General features: G+C 47.0%; 1 protein-coding gene across 1 annotated transcript in view; it reads left to right on the top strand.

The window, feature by feature from the left end:
- Positions 1–13,208, top strand: part of LOC133343488 (slit homolog 2 protein-like) — a 187,947-nt gene extending 174,739 nt beyond the window's left edge. The window contains 5 exon segments of the mRNA XM_061553143.1: positions 153–283; positions 4,908–5,062; positions 5,961–6,255; positions 6,914–7,128; positions 8,477–13,208. Coding sequence (XP_061409127.1) covers positions 153–283; positions 4,908–5,062; positions 5,961–6,255; positions 6,914–7,128; positions 8,477–8,751 — 1,071 coding nt within the window. The 3' untranslated portion in view covers positions 8,752–13,208.
- The last annotated feature ends 1,015 nt before the right edge of the window (positions 13,209–14,223 follow it).

The following is a 14,223-nucleotide window of genomic DNA, read 5'->3' as shown; positions in this document are numbered from 1 at the left end:
TTAGCACGGTTGGCTACGTACAGCGCGAAAAAAGTTCAACATACATACCTGCAGGCATGGCGAGCAATTTCGGTCCTTGTTGCCTCCAGCGCCTTACATCAGAGTGCCCTCTCCTGACGACCAGGCTCCTCGCGTCCGATCTGAGAATGCAGGTGGCGACGGACGAGGATAATGGGATGCTTCTGTACAATGGCGTGAGCGAGCGCATCGCCGTGGAGATCTACCGCGGCCGCGTGCGCCTCAGCTACGACACGGGCAGCTACCCCAACCCCACCATCTACAGGTGCTAGAAGCGGCCGCTGCTTTTAATTAAACACAATTCCTTCTTTTTGACAGTCAATCGAGCAGTTGTTTCCAAATGCGAATTAACATCCTTTGCAGTGAAAGTTCAAATTAGGGTTGCCACCTGTCCTGGTTTTTCCCAGGATCGTTATCTATTTTAATTAGATGTCCTGGAAAATCGGACATAAATGGCCTCGTGTTTGCGAGTTGTGTAATCATACACCGCTAAAGACAACGCAGGTGCATGTGGTTCTCCCCTGTTCCAGTATTGAGATACCCTTCTTGCCATGATAAGTCCCGGGTTTTTTAACCACATAGGTGGCAACCCGATCTACTGGTTTCGCCAGCAATGCATGAGCCCTGACAGTGGCAGTACAATTGAATACGTATGGTGCGAAAGAAGCACGTGGGGCAATTGCTGTGGGCCTATCAGAATTTAGCATTGCCACCCCTCCTGGGTACCCAACAATCTGCCACAAAACCCAGGCGAATGTCTACGTCGTCTACACCTAGAGCCGGCACTGCCAGGACCCCCCAGCCAACCGCCAGTGCTCACCTTTAGCCCAGGACCTGAGCCCTACTTCATGGCCTGGTGATGTGGGCACCTCTGACCTGTGTGCCCACGTGCAGTATCTTGGCTCTCGAGTGTGTAATTGCCTGCATGCTCGATAGCTACAGTGCTGAAGAGGGGCAAAGCCAAGATTCTGTCTGAGGAAATGGATTTTAGATTTCACGGGTGGCTTTTGGAGAGAGGAACGATGGTGGATTTAGGAACATAATCAAAATGCGGCGGGTGCATGGAAGCTGCTATCGGATTTGTGGCGCGGGTGAAATCACCTGCAAAGTGAGGTCACCAGAGCTTCCTTAAACTTGATCTGAAAAATGTTACTCTGCTGCAAGCGCGAGGCTGGAGAAAGTGCTATGGCAGGCCTCGTCCCTTTCATTTTTTTGAGACTGTGCTTTTTACCCATTAAAGAACTCCCCTGATTCCCAGCCTACGCTGCTTCTCCGAGAACTTGGAAATTGTCTTCCGAGTAAAAGTGAGAGGCTTTTTCTTTGTTTTCAGTCCCCAGAACCATCCATGCTTTACTTAAAACAAAGGGGAAGTTTGCCTCTTACATTCCTTTCTGTTTTTTGAGTAATGAGCTTCTGCTGAAGCGATGTAAATTATAAAACAAAAAATTCCACTCGCTCGTTTGCCATTAATGCCAGTGCCGGCTAATCCGCGCCACTATTTGCCACTGCATCTCAACGTTGGCCATTACTGTATTCAGGCGATGCTGCTGTTTAAAAAAAAAATTACAACGCTAATAGCAGGAAATGTAGCAAAGCCAAGAAGGGGTTCTGTTTTCCTTGAAATAAACTTAAACTTCGCTTTAAATGTCAAACTTTTTCAACATATTTTTTGTATACAAAATGAGAATAGATGTTTTCCAAAGCATATAATAATGGTATTTATCATTTTTATTGGTATTAGCAGATGTTTTTTTATTGTTACATATAAATACACATACCATAATAGAAACATTACATAAATAGGATGTGCCTAAAACAATGACTTCTGCAAGCTGTGCTTTTTATGGTGCCTTTGACAATTAGCTTGCGTTTTGACATTTAGCATTTGCCATTCTAAACTGCCCCCAAAGAAACAGATGAGAGACTAAGAAGCAGCCTGCATTGTGTCAAAGCAATTTCACAGTGGTCCAAGGAGGCGGATGGCATTGTGTTCCACTAAACGGGATGACGATGACTGTAGTAACTTCATGCAAAAAAACAAAACTCCAATTAAAAGACAGGAAAATTAAGGACATAGCAACAGCGACAGCAGTGTATATACAGCGTTTACATTGTTGGGTCCACTTGCAGCGGACGTTCGTGTTCGTATGGTTTACAGAAACATCTGTGTAGGATTTTCCAAGTGCAAGTTGGCGATCCCATTGATTCCTTGATGTGGCATGGAGTTGATAGCAGAGATATCACCAGGATAAGATCGTTTGGGGTTATGATTGAGAAGGTGTTCTGATGTTTGAGCTGCATTTCCACAGTCACACAATTAGGATTTTTTTTATCAGCCCCCATTTATGGAGGAGCTAGGCGCAAACGGCCACATGATGTGCAGATGCGGTTCAGCGTTGTGCCATATTTTCTGTGGGAGTGTAAAGCCTCTGGGTTCTTCTTTGGTTGGGTTATTCTTGCACTTAAATATTGCAACAGAAATGTGACGGCATGACAAAACAATTATTTTTGCCCAACGTCTATTTAAGTGAGCTGATCCTGGCCAATCTGCAAAGCCTTTGAATTGGCTTTCAATATTCATCAAACCTCTCCGTTTCAAATGAAATTCAAAGTAAATTTGATATAAAATGATACTTGTAATATATTTGGCGGTGACATCACAGCCGGAGGAGAGAACACATCAAAGAGTTCGACCGGTGGTGAGATCGGTGGATAATTGCAGCAGCACTGGACCACAAGGACTTCAGGATGGGAGGCCTCTATCCAGCAGTGGATTGAAAATGGATGATGATGATGAATGGGGGGTGGAGGGTAGAAGTGGAGTCTGGAGGTGAAGGGATGGCTGTGAAGTGGAAACATAGCGGTTGGTCCATTCAACTCCCACCTATGACAGAAATCTGTGGCAAGTGACAGCTGCATGCAGCATGGACACCCCCACTCACCCACTTCACCAAACCATACTGACCGGCGTGGTGAAGTATGGTCAAACAACCCTTATAACTGACGGAGCGTGGCGAGGCCCCCAACTAGTAGTACGTTGACAAGGGCTTTAAATTCGCAAACAGGATCACACATGTGAACGCACATGCACACTTCTACACGCGCTCCTACACACGTACCCACACACGAGCAGTACACGTCCGTGCGAGACGACACGACAGACAGGTATCACACACACCAAGCCCCCTCCTGCCTTTCTCCAGCCACTGCTGAGATACTAGCAGGCACTGCAGGGTTAGGATTAAGACAGCTGGTGCAAGAGGCGGAGAGGGAATCGGAGAGAGAGCCTTCGTCCAGCAGCGGATTGACCGATATCAACACGTTATTTTTGTTGAAATATCGACCGGTTCCTGATTAGCTGTGTGAAATGTGAAAGTGGACCTGGTGGCAATGCAATCACTAGAATGTAAGAATCCTCTGTATAAAAATGTGACGAGTATCTCGCAAACACACGGGTTTTCCTCCTGACTGATAACTACAGAGACGACGACTTCTGCAACACAATGCCAGGATAAATTAGGCGCGAGCCATATGCTGCACTCTCGCGTTCAAGCCTTAAGCTTTAATCCTCCCTGAATGAGAAAATGCACTCTGTTGAGCGCTTTTGTCTGTTGGAGAACCCTGTTGCTACTCACGACGGGACAAACACAAGCTGGCGTGGAATAATGATGCTTTATTTTTTCGTGAAAAAAAAGTCACCTGGAATTTGTAACGAAAGCTGAATTTAAGCACGAGCGAAATACGAGGCCTGCCTTTGTAGCCCTCAAATATCGCGATGATGTATGAAACAGGAAGTGAGGAAAAGGAAAAGCTACCCTAAAATATCGTAATTTTCGGATTGCTCAGATTTTTTTTCCCCCATAAATCACCAAAAAAAAACGAAAGTATTTATGTTTTCCAAAATGGGATGGTTTGCATTTTCTGTACATGCAGAGTTCAATTCCAGCGATTCCGGGCCACTGATTGATTGCAAGCCCAGAACTGTTTTTTAGCAAATGAAATCAGTGCCCGTAATGCGATCTCTTGCTGCGGCTGCTGCTGCTGCTGCCGCCGCTGCTTTGGCATGGAGTGGCCAAACAATAAAACACAAAGGAGGACACTCATCGTTGTTTTGGTGAAAGCCGTCCGGTACGGCACCTGGCCAGGACACCGTGAAAGCGCAAAGTGCAGGCTTAGAAAGGTACACAATGCAAGGCCTGAGGATTTACATCCACAAAAGAAGTTTTAAAAAACGCAGCTTTACTCGAAGCGGTGACCGTTTTTGAGTGTTTGGCAATGTATTACTTAGCCCTCACTCGCTAGGTTATTGTATACATTTTTACAAATGCTGATTCAATATTGACAAACACTTTCTTCGGGCGTCTTTAAAAGTCTATTCTTAACTTGAAAATGGAAAGCAAAATTATGCCATTGACTCTGTCTCGTTCAAACAGAAAAATGGCTTTTTTAACGACATATCTCTCTATCGTTTTGACCATCTACTTATAGCATGAATGAAATAAATACGTAATTGGTGAATTAAAGTTGCTGGCAGGTGAAACGATACTTGCCTGGCATAAGCTACCTTTAATGTGTGTTATATAAACCAGCCAAACAGGGAAAGCACCAGAGATTACAGGCACCATGGAAATGGAGCGATGATTTCAGCTCTTTGCAAGTGCTGGGCGTAGATATGTTACATCACAGGTTCATGAGAGATGTTGCTAAATTGGGGCGGCATTGATCCAGCAGTGGATTGATCATGACTCGTGATGATGATGATGATGATGATGCTGTGCTCCTCCGCTTAAGCATGGTTGTCTACGTACTGTGCAAAAGAAGTTCAACATACATAAGTACGATCACGTGGAAAGCAGATGTTTGATTCAAGCTGTTGCCGTGTGCACCAGCCTGGAGACGATAAACGACGGGGAGTTCCACACCGTGGAGATCGTCACGCTGGAACAGATGGTGAACCTGTCCATCGACGGAGGCTCCCCCAAAACCATGATCAAACTGGGCAAGCCAGCCTCCCTCACCCTGGAGTCGCCCCTGTACATCGGTGGTGAGTAAGCCCACAATACAAAATGTAATTTAAAATACATTATTTGTCGAAATTAATTTGCATAAGAAATGGTGGGGCGAGGTTTGGGTTAGATCGCGTAAAGAGATCACGTAAATATTTACGCGATAGAACCCCCCAAAAAACGACATTTATTATGGATAATATTGTTCGCGAAAGCCTTTGTGTTAAACTGACTTAAGTTTGGTTCTGCACTTAATGTTGGAAAAATCCCCATGTCCGCGACATTTAAAATATCGGATAGAATGTCAGGTGATGAACTTTACTCACGATGGTAGAGCGGGTGGGAAAGTACTGCCCTTAGTGTGTAGATCAATGATCACTTGAAGGGATATCAGAAGTTGTTGTGATATTCCCTTCTATAACATGAGGAAAGTACTCTCCGGGAGCTCCAAATATACACCTTGTTTTATGATATGCTAGCACAATTGGGATAATACTGGGGGAAAGGCCAAAATAATGTATATGTTTTTTTCTAAATAGGAGCGAATTCTACATTCCTACGATGAGGGCACTTTTATCCGTAGGACAACCAGCATTGACTTGCCCACGAAGCGATACTGATTTTATTGACTCCAAAGGATTTGATCTCACGACCTTGCGATTGCGAGCAGCTCACTGTACTGAGCCACCCGGCCGGATATCTGATGATATGCTGGTATGGAAGTTTGTATATATATATAATTAATAAAAATCCTTGTTTCGGCACAATTAAAGCATCTCGAGAAGTGAATATTAACTTCTAATAACAAAACATGGTGAACATCCACTCGCAAATACGACAGGCGCTTCTGGCTCCCCGGTATTGCCACGATGAGGACCCACGCCCCCGCGTGATTACCGCACGGCGGCTCCTTCTGCCCCCCCCCCCTCCGAGCAGGCATGCCCACGGACGTGAACAGCGCGGCGCTCAAGCAGATGCACGACCGCAACGGCATGGGCTTCCACGGCTGCATCCGCGACCTCTACATCAACGACGAGCTGCAGGACCTGCGCGCCCCAGGCCGCCCGCCCGCCGGCATCCTGCCCGGCTGCGCCCCGTGCCGCCAGCAGGGCGCGTGCGCCCACGGCGCCTGCCGCGCCGCCGGCCCCTCGGGGCACACGTGCGAGTGCGAGGCCGGGTGGACGGGCGCCCAGTGCGACCAGCGCTCCGGCGACCCCTGCCAGGCCAACAAGTACGGAGACGCGCGACACTGCCACCGCCGCCCTTTTGCAGTTTGCATCGCGGGTGGGCGTCGCGTCTATCGTGGGGGGTTGTTTTGACCGTACTTCAGAGGCGACAGCAGTGCACAATGAGCCGCGCCACGGATCGCCGGCGACCCGAGTTTGATTCCCGCGCATGAACCGGTCCTGGGCCTTGCCTAGGTCGGCTCGGCCTTAAATGAGTACCGGAGAGACAATCGCGGCCAGGTGTGGTTCTGGCTACCCATCCTGTCGCGTGCCTTGTTGGCCTTCATAGGCGCTCGCTAACAATACTTGCTCCAACAGTCTGTTAAGGCTATGCGGCGGATATTTGTCTTTGATCTTGCTTCACCACACTGGCCAGGACTCGTTCAGATACGACTCACCACTGATTAATTATCACCACGACCCACACAGCACGGGGAGGGTTTCATCCAGCAGTGGATCGACAAAAGGGCTGTGCATGTACTTCACTAACATCATTTCGGCTGTATACGTTCATCATAGCAATCAGGACCACGATTATTATTATTGTTGTATATACATATGTTGAAGTTCTTTCGCACCGTACGTAGCCAACCATGCTAATCGGAGGTGCAGGACATCATCTTGTCATCATCTTCACGGTTATCCCCCCCGCCCTCCCCCCAGGTGCGTGCACGGTGCGTGCGTCGCGCTCGACGCGTTCTCCTACAGCTGCCGCTGCGCCGACGGCTTCGTGGGCACGCTGTGCGACGAGGAGCAGCGCGAGCTCTTCAATCCGTGCCGCGGCGTACGCTGCAAGCACGGCACGTGTCGCATCTCGGGTGCCGGCAAGCCGTTCTGCGAGTGCAGCCCCGGCTACACCGGGGACAACTGTGACAGGGGTGAGGAGCATCGTGCGAGCGCCGTCGAGGAGACCTCTTTGCGGGGCGAGCGTCGGCGGGGGAGGCGGGCGACACTTTTTCAGTAAATATTTTGTAAATATTATTGGGAATAATATTCACAATTGGGTTCAGCAGATGATTGCTGACAATGAACGAGCGACACATACGACCGATATGCCTAGAGAAGAACGGTTATTCGTACAGTGGTCACCAACATGCTCCCAACATAGACTATGTATCCATAAGAGGTTATTTGGATTAGATCGTGTAAATATATAAATGTGTCGTTAAAACCCACCACCACCCGACACAGCCAACTAGTAAGGGTTGTTACGTCAACAGAATGTGCTAATTCGTCACTAGTACAGCACACCGGTGTGCTGTACTAGTATATTTACGCGATCTAACCCCAAAAAACAAACTCTTATGGATGATATTGGTCGCAAAAGCCTAAGTGTTAAATAGACTACGTAAGAAATGCGGGAATTCTTTCGTACCATACGTTGTCAACCGTGCTCATAGAAGGTGTGGGGTAAGGACAACAAACTAAACACAAAAATCAGTTCTAAACAAATGACTTTTGAATTTGGATTTAAAAGTGCATAGCTCCAGTGGCTTCCTAAAGGAAAAGTATAGACCGAAGATCACGTCCACTGCAGAGATGGAGTGACGAAATCAGAGATGGCTACTGCTTGGGGAAGCCGTCATCCACCATTGATGACGATAGCGATGAGATTTGTACAGAAACATGCTGCTCTGGTTGCTGCAATAATACAAAACCCTCCCTACCCTGACACAGCCAGGAATCCATACGTCCACTATTCCCGTGGTAGCCCAGTCCCTTGGGTTGTTAGGGCACTGCCGCTCCTCCAGGTGTGATTCCTCAGTCGCTGGGGAAACCCGGCACATCGGTCACGGCATGGTTTTCCACACCGTGTCGCTCGTCACGTGAGCTTCGTCCGTCGCCCTCCCACCTTCGTCGCACAGGGTCTGCGCTTCGCGCGAGATTCAGATGCAGTTGGAAAGGTCGCCAAGACCTTCACCCACCAGCCCTCATTATAATCTCCAAAAATACATTTCACGGCTCTGCCACCGTGTGCGTGAGTGCGCGCGCTCGCCCCGCCGCTTTAAATTAATGTGCGGTCGACAATTTAACCGTTGCCCGCTGTCGTTAGGCTAATGACAATTTATAGTCGGCGGCAAAAAACTGCGGAAAGCAAAATCGCATGCCCCTCATTTGTTTTAACGCTCCTGTTTGTTTTACCTACCCCCGCACCATCCCCCCCCCACCTCCCCCTTACGTGGTCTGGACCACCTTCCCCCCCCCGCCCGCCACCGTTTCCCACAGAAGTGTCGTGCCGCGGCGAGCGCGTGCTGGGCAGGCTGCAGAAGCAGCGTGGCTACGCCGCGTGCCAGAGCGTGCAGGAGGTGTCGCGCGTCGACTGCAAGGGCAGCTGCGAGGGCACGGGCGGAGGCGGTGGTGGTGGCGGTGGCGGCGGTCAGTGCTGCGCGGCGCTACGCACGAAGCGCCGCCGCTACGCCTTCGAGTGCACCGACGGCTCCTCCTTTTTCGAGGAGGTGGAGAAGGTGGTTAAGTGCGGCTGTGGGCGCTGCCACCCATAAAAAAGATGGGGCTGATGGCTCCGCGCAGTTCCTCTACCCCCCCCACCCACCCACCCCACAATCGTGCGTAAACGAGCGATTGCACATTTATACCCCACCACCGCACCGACCGACCGACCTGTTAATTCTCTTATTCCATTCGCCTTCGAGAGGTGAGTCTAGGCGCCTTCAAAGCGACGCCCAGCAACAATGCAAGGACAAACGAGTACTAGGACTTATTGCACAGAACAACATGCGGAGTTGTTTCGTGATGAATGCCAGCGCGGGGGGGCGGTCGTGGCTCTCCAGCAGTGCCTGCGTAGAACTTGCAGGGCTCCGTACAAAAAAGAACACAGGGATGTAAGCGGCAGCAGGTGGATCTGTAGCGCAGTCGGAGTGCACGCCGTAAGTCGGTTCGTGTGTGAATGGGAGAACCTTTAAAGGAGGGTGCAGGAGGCCCAGTTTCTAACAAGCACACTTTCGTACGACTTGAGATGAGGAGGAACACATTTAAAAAGGTGTTCACGGTAGAACTACAGTCGTTATGAAACACGGGGTGCACGTTCACGTACCGTATATGCGTCCTGTACATTTATTCCTCGGTGATATTTTTTTATTATTCCACAGCTCAATCAGAATCACATTTCTCTTAGCCGAACGGTTGTTGTTTTTTTTAGCTTCAACGTGGTTCAATAGGTGGGGGGGAGAGAACCTTCCAATCACAACATGGGGGGGGGGGGCGCACACAGTCTTGCCTTGAAGTCGCCGCCACGTCGCTTCGCGGAAGCAGTTTGAGGCTCTGCCGAAATTGAGGATCCGCTCGCCTCTCCGCATCAAATCCCCGTCCGCCAGAAGCTTCCCCTTCTTCCCTCCCGACCCCACCACCCACTTCAGCGCCTGCGCGCGGCTACCGACGGGCAGGACAACGTCCCATGCGCGAGACATCACCGCCACCTCCACCCCCGTGACCTATCTGACCGCTCCACGGATTTACGAAGAGAAAAGCCAATGAGGAAAGCCGCCTCACAGACTTCTTAAAAAAACTGATCTTATAACAGAGGAATCATAATGATAATGATACATTAGACAATGGAGTTTGGTTTTTCTTTTCCCACTCCTTTACTGTTTGTCTGCACCGCTATCCGTAGAAGACTTCAAGACTCTTCGTTCCTGCAACGAGTCGTCAACTCCGGATGTTAGAGTTCAGCTTGAAGTGGGGCGGGGGGGGGAAAGGGAGGCATTACGAGTGAAGAAGTGTGAGGTGACTTCAGAAGAAACGGCCTCGGTAACCTCTCGCTTTCGCCTGTTTCGTCTTGAGTTTTACGACTTTCCACCAGGTGGTTTGTGGGGGATTTTGTAATGACTTAAATTGTGAGTGCAAACATCGGAGCGTTTAAACAGACCGTCTGAACGACACGTAACTGCTGTCTGTAGATTTGACCCGAAATAGTGAAAAACTGTTTTAACCTGTGTAAATCAAATGTTTCTGTAACTTTTTTTTACTGAAATAGGTTTTTTTTTTTGGTGTGTGTGCAGTGCGGTATTGACTCTCCAGTATTTGTTTGGATTTGGTTTGGAAAAAAAAAACAGATGCGTACTTTTAATCAACAGGTGCGTCGGATACCCAACGAGAAACCCCAACCCGCCGCCCTTTTGCCAATAATCTTGCAGATTTAACGACTCTCGCCAAACTTCATTTGGTTCCTGTCGCCAGCGTGTACTTTTGCTCAATTCAAATGCATTCGTTGTTGTTTATTTGATTAATAGTGATAACAAAAAAACTCTAGAAGACACGCACTAATGCAGTCGTTTGCAAATGTATCGCATTTGGATATACCGCTTGAGCTAACACCATTAACGGCTTCTGTCTGGCAGAGAGAGAAAAAAAGAAAAGGCTTGAAACGTTTAATATATTATTTATAATTTGTTTCTGTATTTTTGTATAGCAGAATTGTAACAGGATAAGGCTATCGATAAAGGTATAATAGTACTAACAACTTAAACAATTTACGTATTATTAAATGTCTTTTTTTTGTCTAATTAGCCCAACAGACTTAGTTTTCCTTTTTTAAATTTTAACGTCACTGGGCGCGAGGCATCACGAGGTGGACAAATTTGGACCAAAACAAACCCGAAATAATGAAAGAAGATCCGAACATTTATTAAACCAAGCACAGAATTTTCATTTCTTTCAACCCCGACGTAAAAATCGAGCTGTTTAAGTGAACGCAAGTGGTCGATTCTATACACAAGCGCAGAACGCTTCTGAGAATTGGGGGCCAACGAACGCCTCTGAAATTAGCAGGGTTTGTGATTTATCAGGGTAAAGGATCGCAAATAACAACCCCATTCAGCACTTGATTTTACTGTGGCCAAGTCCACTTTACCCACGACAACCCATGGGAATATTCACGAAAATTATAAGGGTGCTCTGGAAGTGCAGCTTAACGAACCATGGTCAAAATAGATATACGTTATTTAATGAATGAATGAATGTCATAGGACCTTCAGCGATGAAGTTAGGAGAAAACCCCCAATTAAGCTTCCCAGCACCTTGTGCTTTGAGAGGAGAGACACAAGAAGCACCCAGTGTTGTAGCCGTCCAGAGTAACGACTGCTATAGGAAATGTTCCAATGCATTTGGCATATTGTCCGGGTAGGGGAATTCAAAAGGTAAAGGTGCACCCCTACAGTTGCTTGCTCATGCCGCTGCTGATGAGGCGGAAAGGACCTCAACTAGCCGGAACTCCATATAGCTCCTCCAGATGGTATTTTGACCTAACTCTTCCACGCTGGGCGAATTATCAGGGTGAAAATTAACCAGGGGAAGGTATGTGCTCTCTGTCCCATACAGTATATACATGCATACATCGATGGCCACGTTTTCTTTTTGTTCCAGTAGAAGGAAGAACGGTGGTATAAAATGTCATCGTGGGAATTGAGACGTCCCAAGAAAGCTGGCCGAGTATGGATATGTGCACTTTGTTCTGCTGCCACTGACGAAGGTGCCCGTGCCACGTGTGGGAGTGACGTGCAGAGCCACCATAGGCAACAACATCTCAAGCAACTCCAGTTGGCGCGATTAGGTTACATTCATATTATAAACAATAACGACAAATACATATACATTGGGATCCAGATTCCCATGTTGACAAATGTACATTTTTCCAGATTTTCTAAAACAAGTACCTAAGCCTCAATTACCAATGAGGCAAATTGCCAAAGCAATGCGTTTTGGCCTGTTCATGAAGAGAGGGATTTGGCCGACTAACTTAAGATTCAAAATATGCCAAGACATCTTACTAAAACGGTGGTTTTAGAATTTTTAGAGACCCGTATTGGACCCAACAATTGTGGACCCCAGCCATTGCATACGAGCGTACAACGCAAACAACATACACATCAACAGACATACAATAAAATGCATATGCTAACAACATTATTCCATGTCCCTGTACATACAGTGTAAATACATTGTGTGTACAATTCATGCCTCTGATGGCTGCTACGCTGCTACATCGCGAATTTAACACTTTCACATACATAATTTGTGGCAGAGAAAAAAATCCAATTATCTGTGATGTTAATGCGACATTTGGAGTCAGAAGAAACACCCACAGAATTTGTTTGAGAAAAAAGAAAATAAATATCATTTCATACCTGTCATATAATTCACAGCAGTCGGTCCACCACAGTGAACACGATGCATGAGAGGAGTTAAAAAAAATGTTTAACCTAAAAATCGACTCGGCAAAATGCATTCCCCTGCCACCTAAGACTTTGTGGGTCCCACGGGACACCCCTGCCGCCTACACGCCACGTGGGCCACATGTGACCGTACATTTTGCCGATTGATAAATGTGCCCGCCCGCGTGGCTTCCACTGGTTTTGAGTGGCTCTGACGGTGGCTCGATGCACGTCTGCCCGCTGTGTTAACAACTTTGCCCGTGCTGTGCTTTCAAGCCAGATCAGTGGAAGTCATTTAGAGCTGTTATAGGCTGGGTGGGTAGCAGAGCGATGGGGAGAGGAGGGGGGGCTAAAATAATAAATAAATACGTACACACACATTCTAAAAACCTGGCCTCAATAAGTTGCTGCGGTTTCTAAACCAGAAATTGCGCCGTTTAGATCTCACTGAAAGTAACACATGATGTAGTGTGTAATGTATACCGACGTGGAGTTGTATGATAGCGGTTGTTATGCGTTATTTTTCTCTTTTTTTCTACATAATTACAATGCTATATTAAAAAAAAGAACAAACTATATAAAATGTAATATTAACAATACTGTATAGCAACAAATGCTTGTTTTCTTGGGGGATTAGTTGTAACAATCTGGAAGGCGAACGTCGGTTGGTTTAATTTGAGCGCATCTGGAGTGATCACAAGTTTGTGTCTGTCGCTTGCGATGTAAAATTGTATTCAATGTACCCAGCGGTTGTTTCAAGTCTTCTTTAATAAAAATGTACACAATAAAATTGTTTTTTAAGGCATTGGTAAATATGGCTATCTCCCCTCGCCTTATGGAACTGCAACCCCTCGCTAGCTTGACATCATCGTCAATCACTAGCCACGATCCATCCACCCCTCCATGAAGGACTCCCCGCAAACTGTCACCATCTCTCATTGTACCGTGATGCAATAATTGGAGCTGACTTCGCCGCTCCCGTCTCTGCGGCAGATGCTCGCTGTATGTATGTTGAACTTCTTTCGCACGACGTACTCAATCGTGATAATCGGAGGTGCGGGGAAAAAGACAACAATCGAAACATATGATAATTGTTTTTTTTACCCTTTTATCTGGCAACAAAACTGACACCTTTTTTTTACAAGGAGTCATGTTTGCATTGACCACAATACCTGCAGTCGGAATGCAATGAATGACTCCATGTAAAAAAGGTGTCAGTTTTGTTGCCAGATAAAAGGGTAAAAAAAGAATGATCATATTTTGCTACTGGCAAATGAGGTTCCAATGATGGAATCGAAACATAAAAAAGCAGTTCGAAAGAAATTAGTTTTCAATCGAGATTTAAAAGTGTATATTTCCAGCGGCTTCCTAATATCGAAAGGAAGAACATTCCAGACGGCCGCAGAAGCGCATCTGAACGCGCGCGATGCAGTGACCGTCTTTGTTCGATGGCTATGCAAAACCCGCTGATGAGAATGACTGGAGATCACGTGATGGTTTATGTTCCTTGAGATCAGCAAGTTATTGTGATTCATTTGTGGCAAGTACTTTGTGTGTAATGAGTGTGACCTCTCTGGTGTTGTTACCTTCTTTGGCTGCCACTCCTTTGTTAATCTCGACCGCTGGCCATCATCCCTCTTAGCAAAGTGCCCTTCCCAAAAACTCAGCTACTTTTCCTCAGAGTCAACACGATTTATTTAAATTGTTACCCGATCGACCAGGGTTTTTCTCTCAGTGCAATTCTAAGCATGCATCTCCCCCTGTTTCTTTGTTCAATTTAAATACTGTGTTCTATTTTCTTTTGTA

Source organism: Lethenteron reissneri, chromosome 17 (assembly GCF_015708825.2).
Source record: "Lethenteron reissneri isolate LAM-NWPU_2019-01 chromosome 17, ASM1570882v1, whole genome shotgun sequence".
In the NCBI taxonomy this organism is placed as follows: domain Eukaryota; kingdom Metazoa; phylum Chordata; class Hyperoartia; order Petromyzontiformes; family Petromyzontidae; genus Lethenteron; species Lethenteron reissneri.
This window is presented reverse-complemented; position numbering and strand designations above follow the sequence as displayed.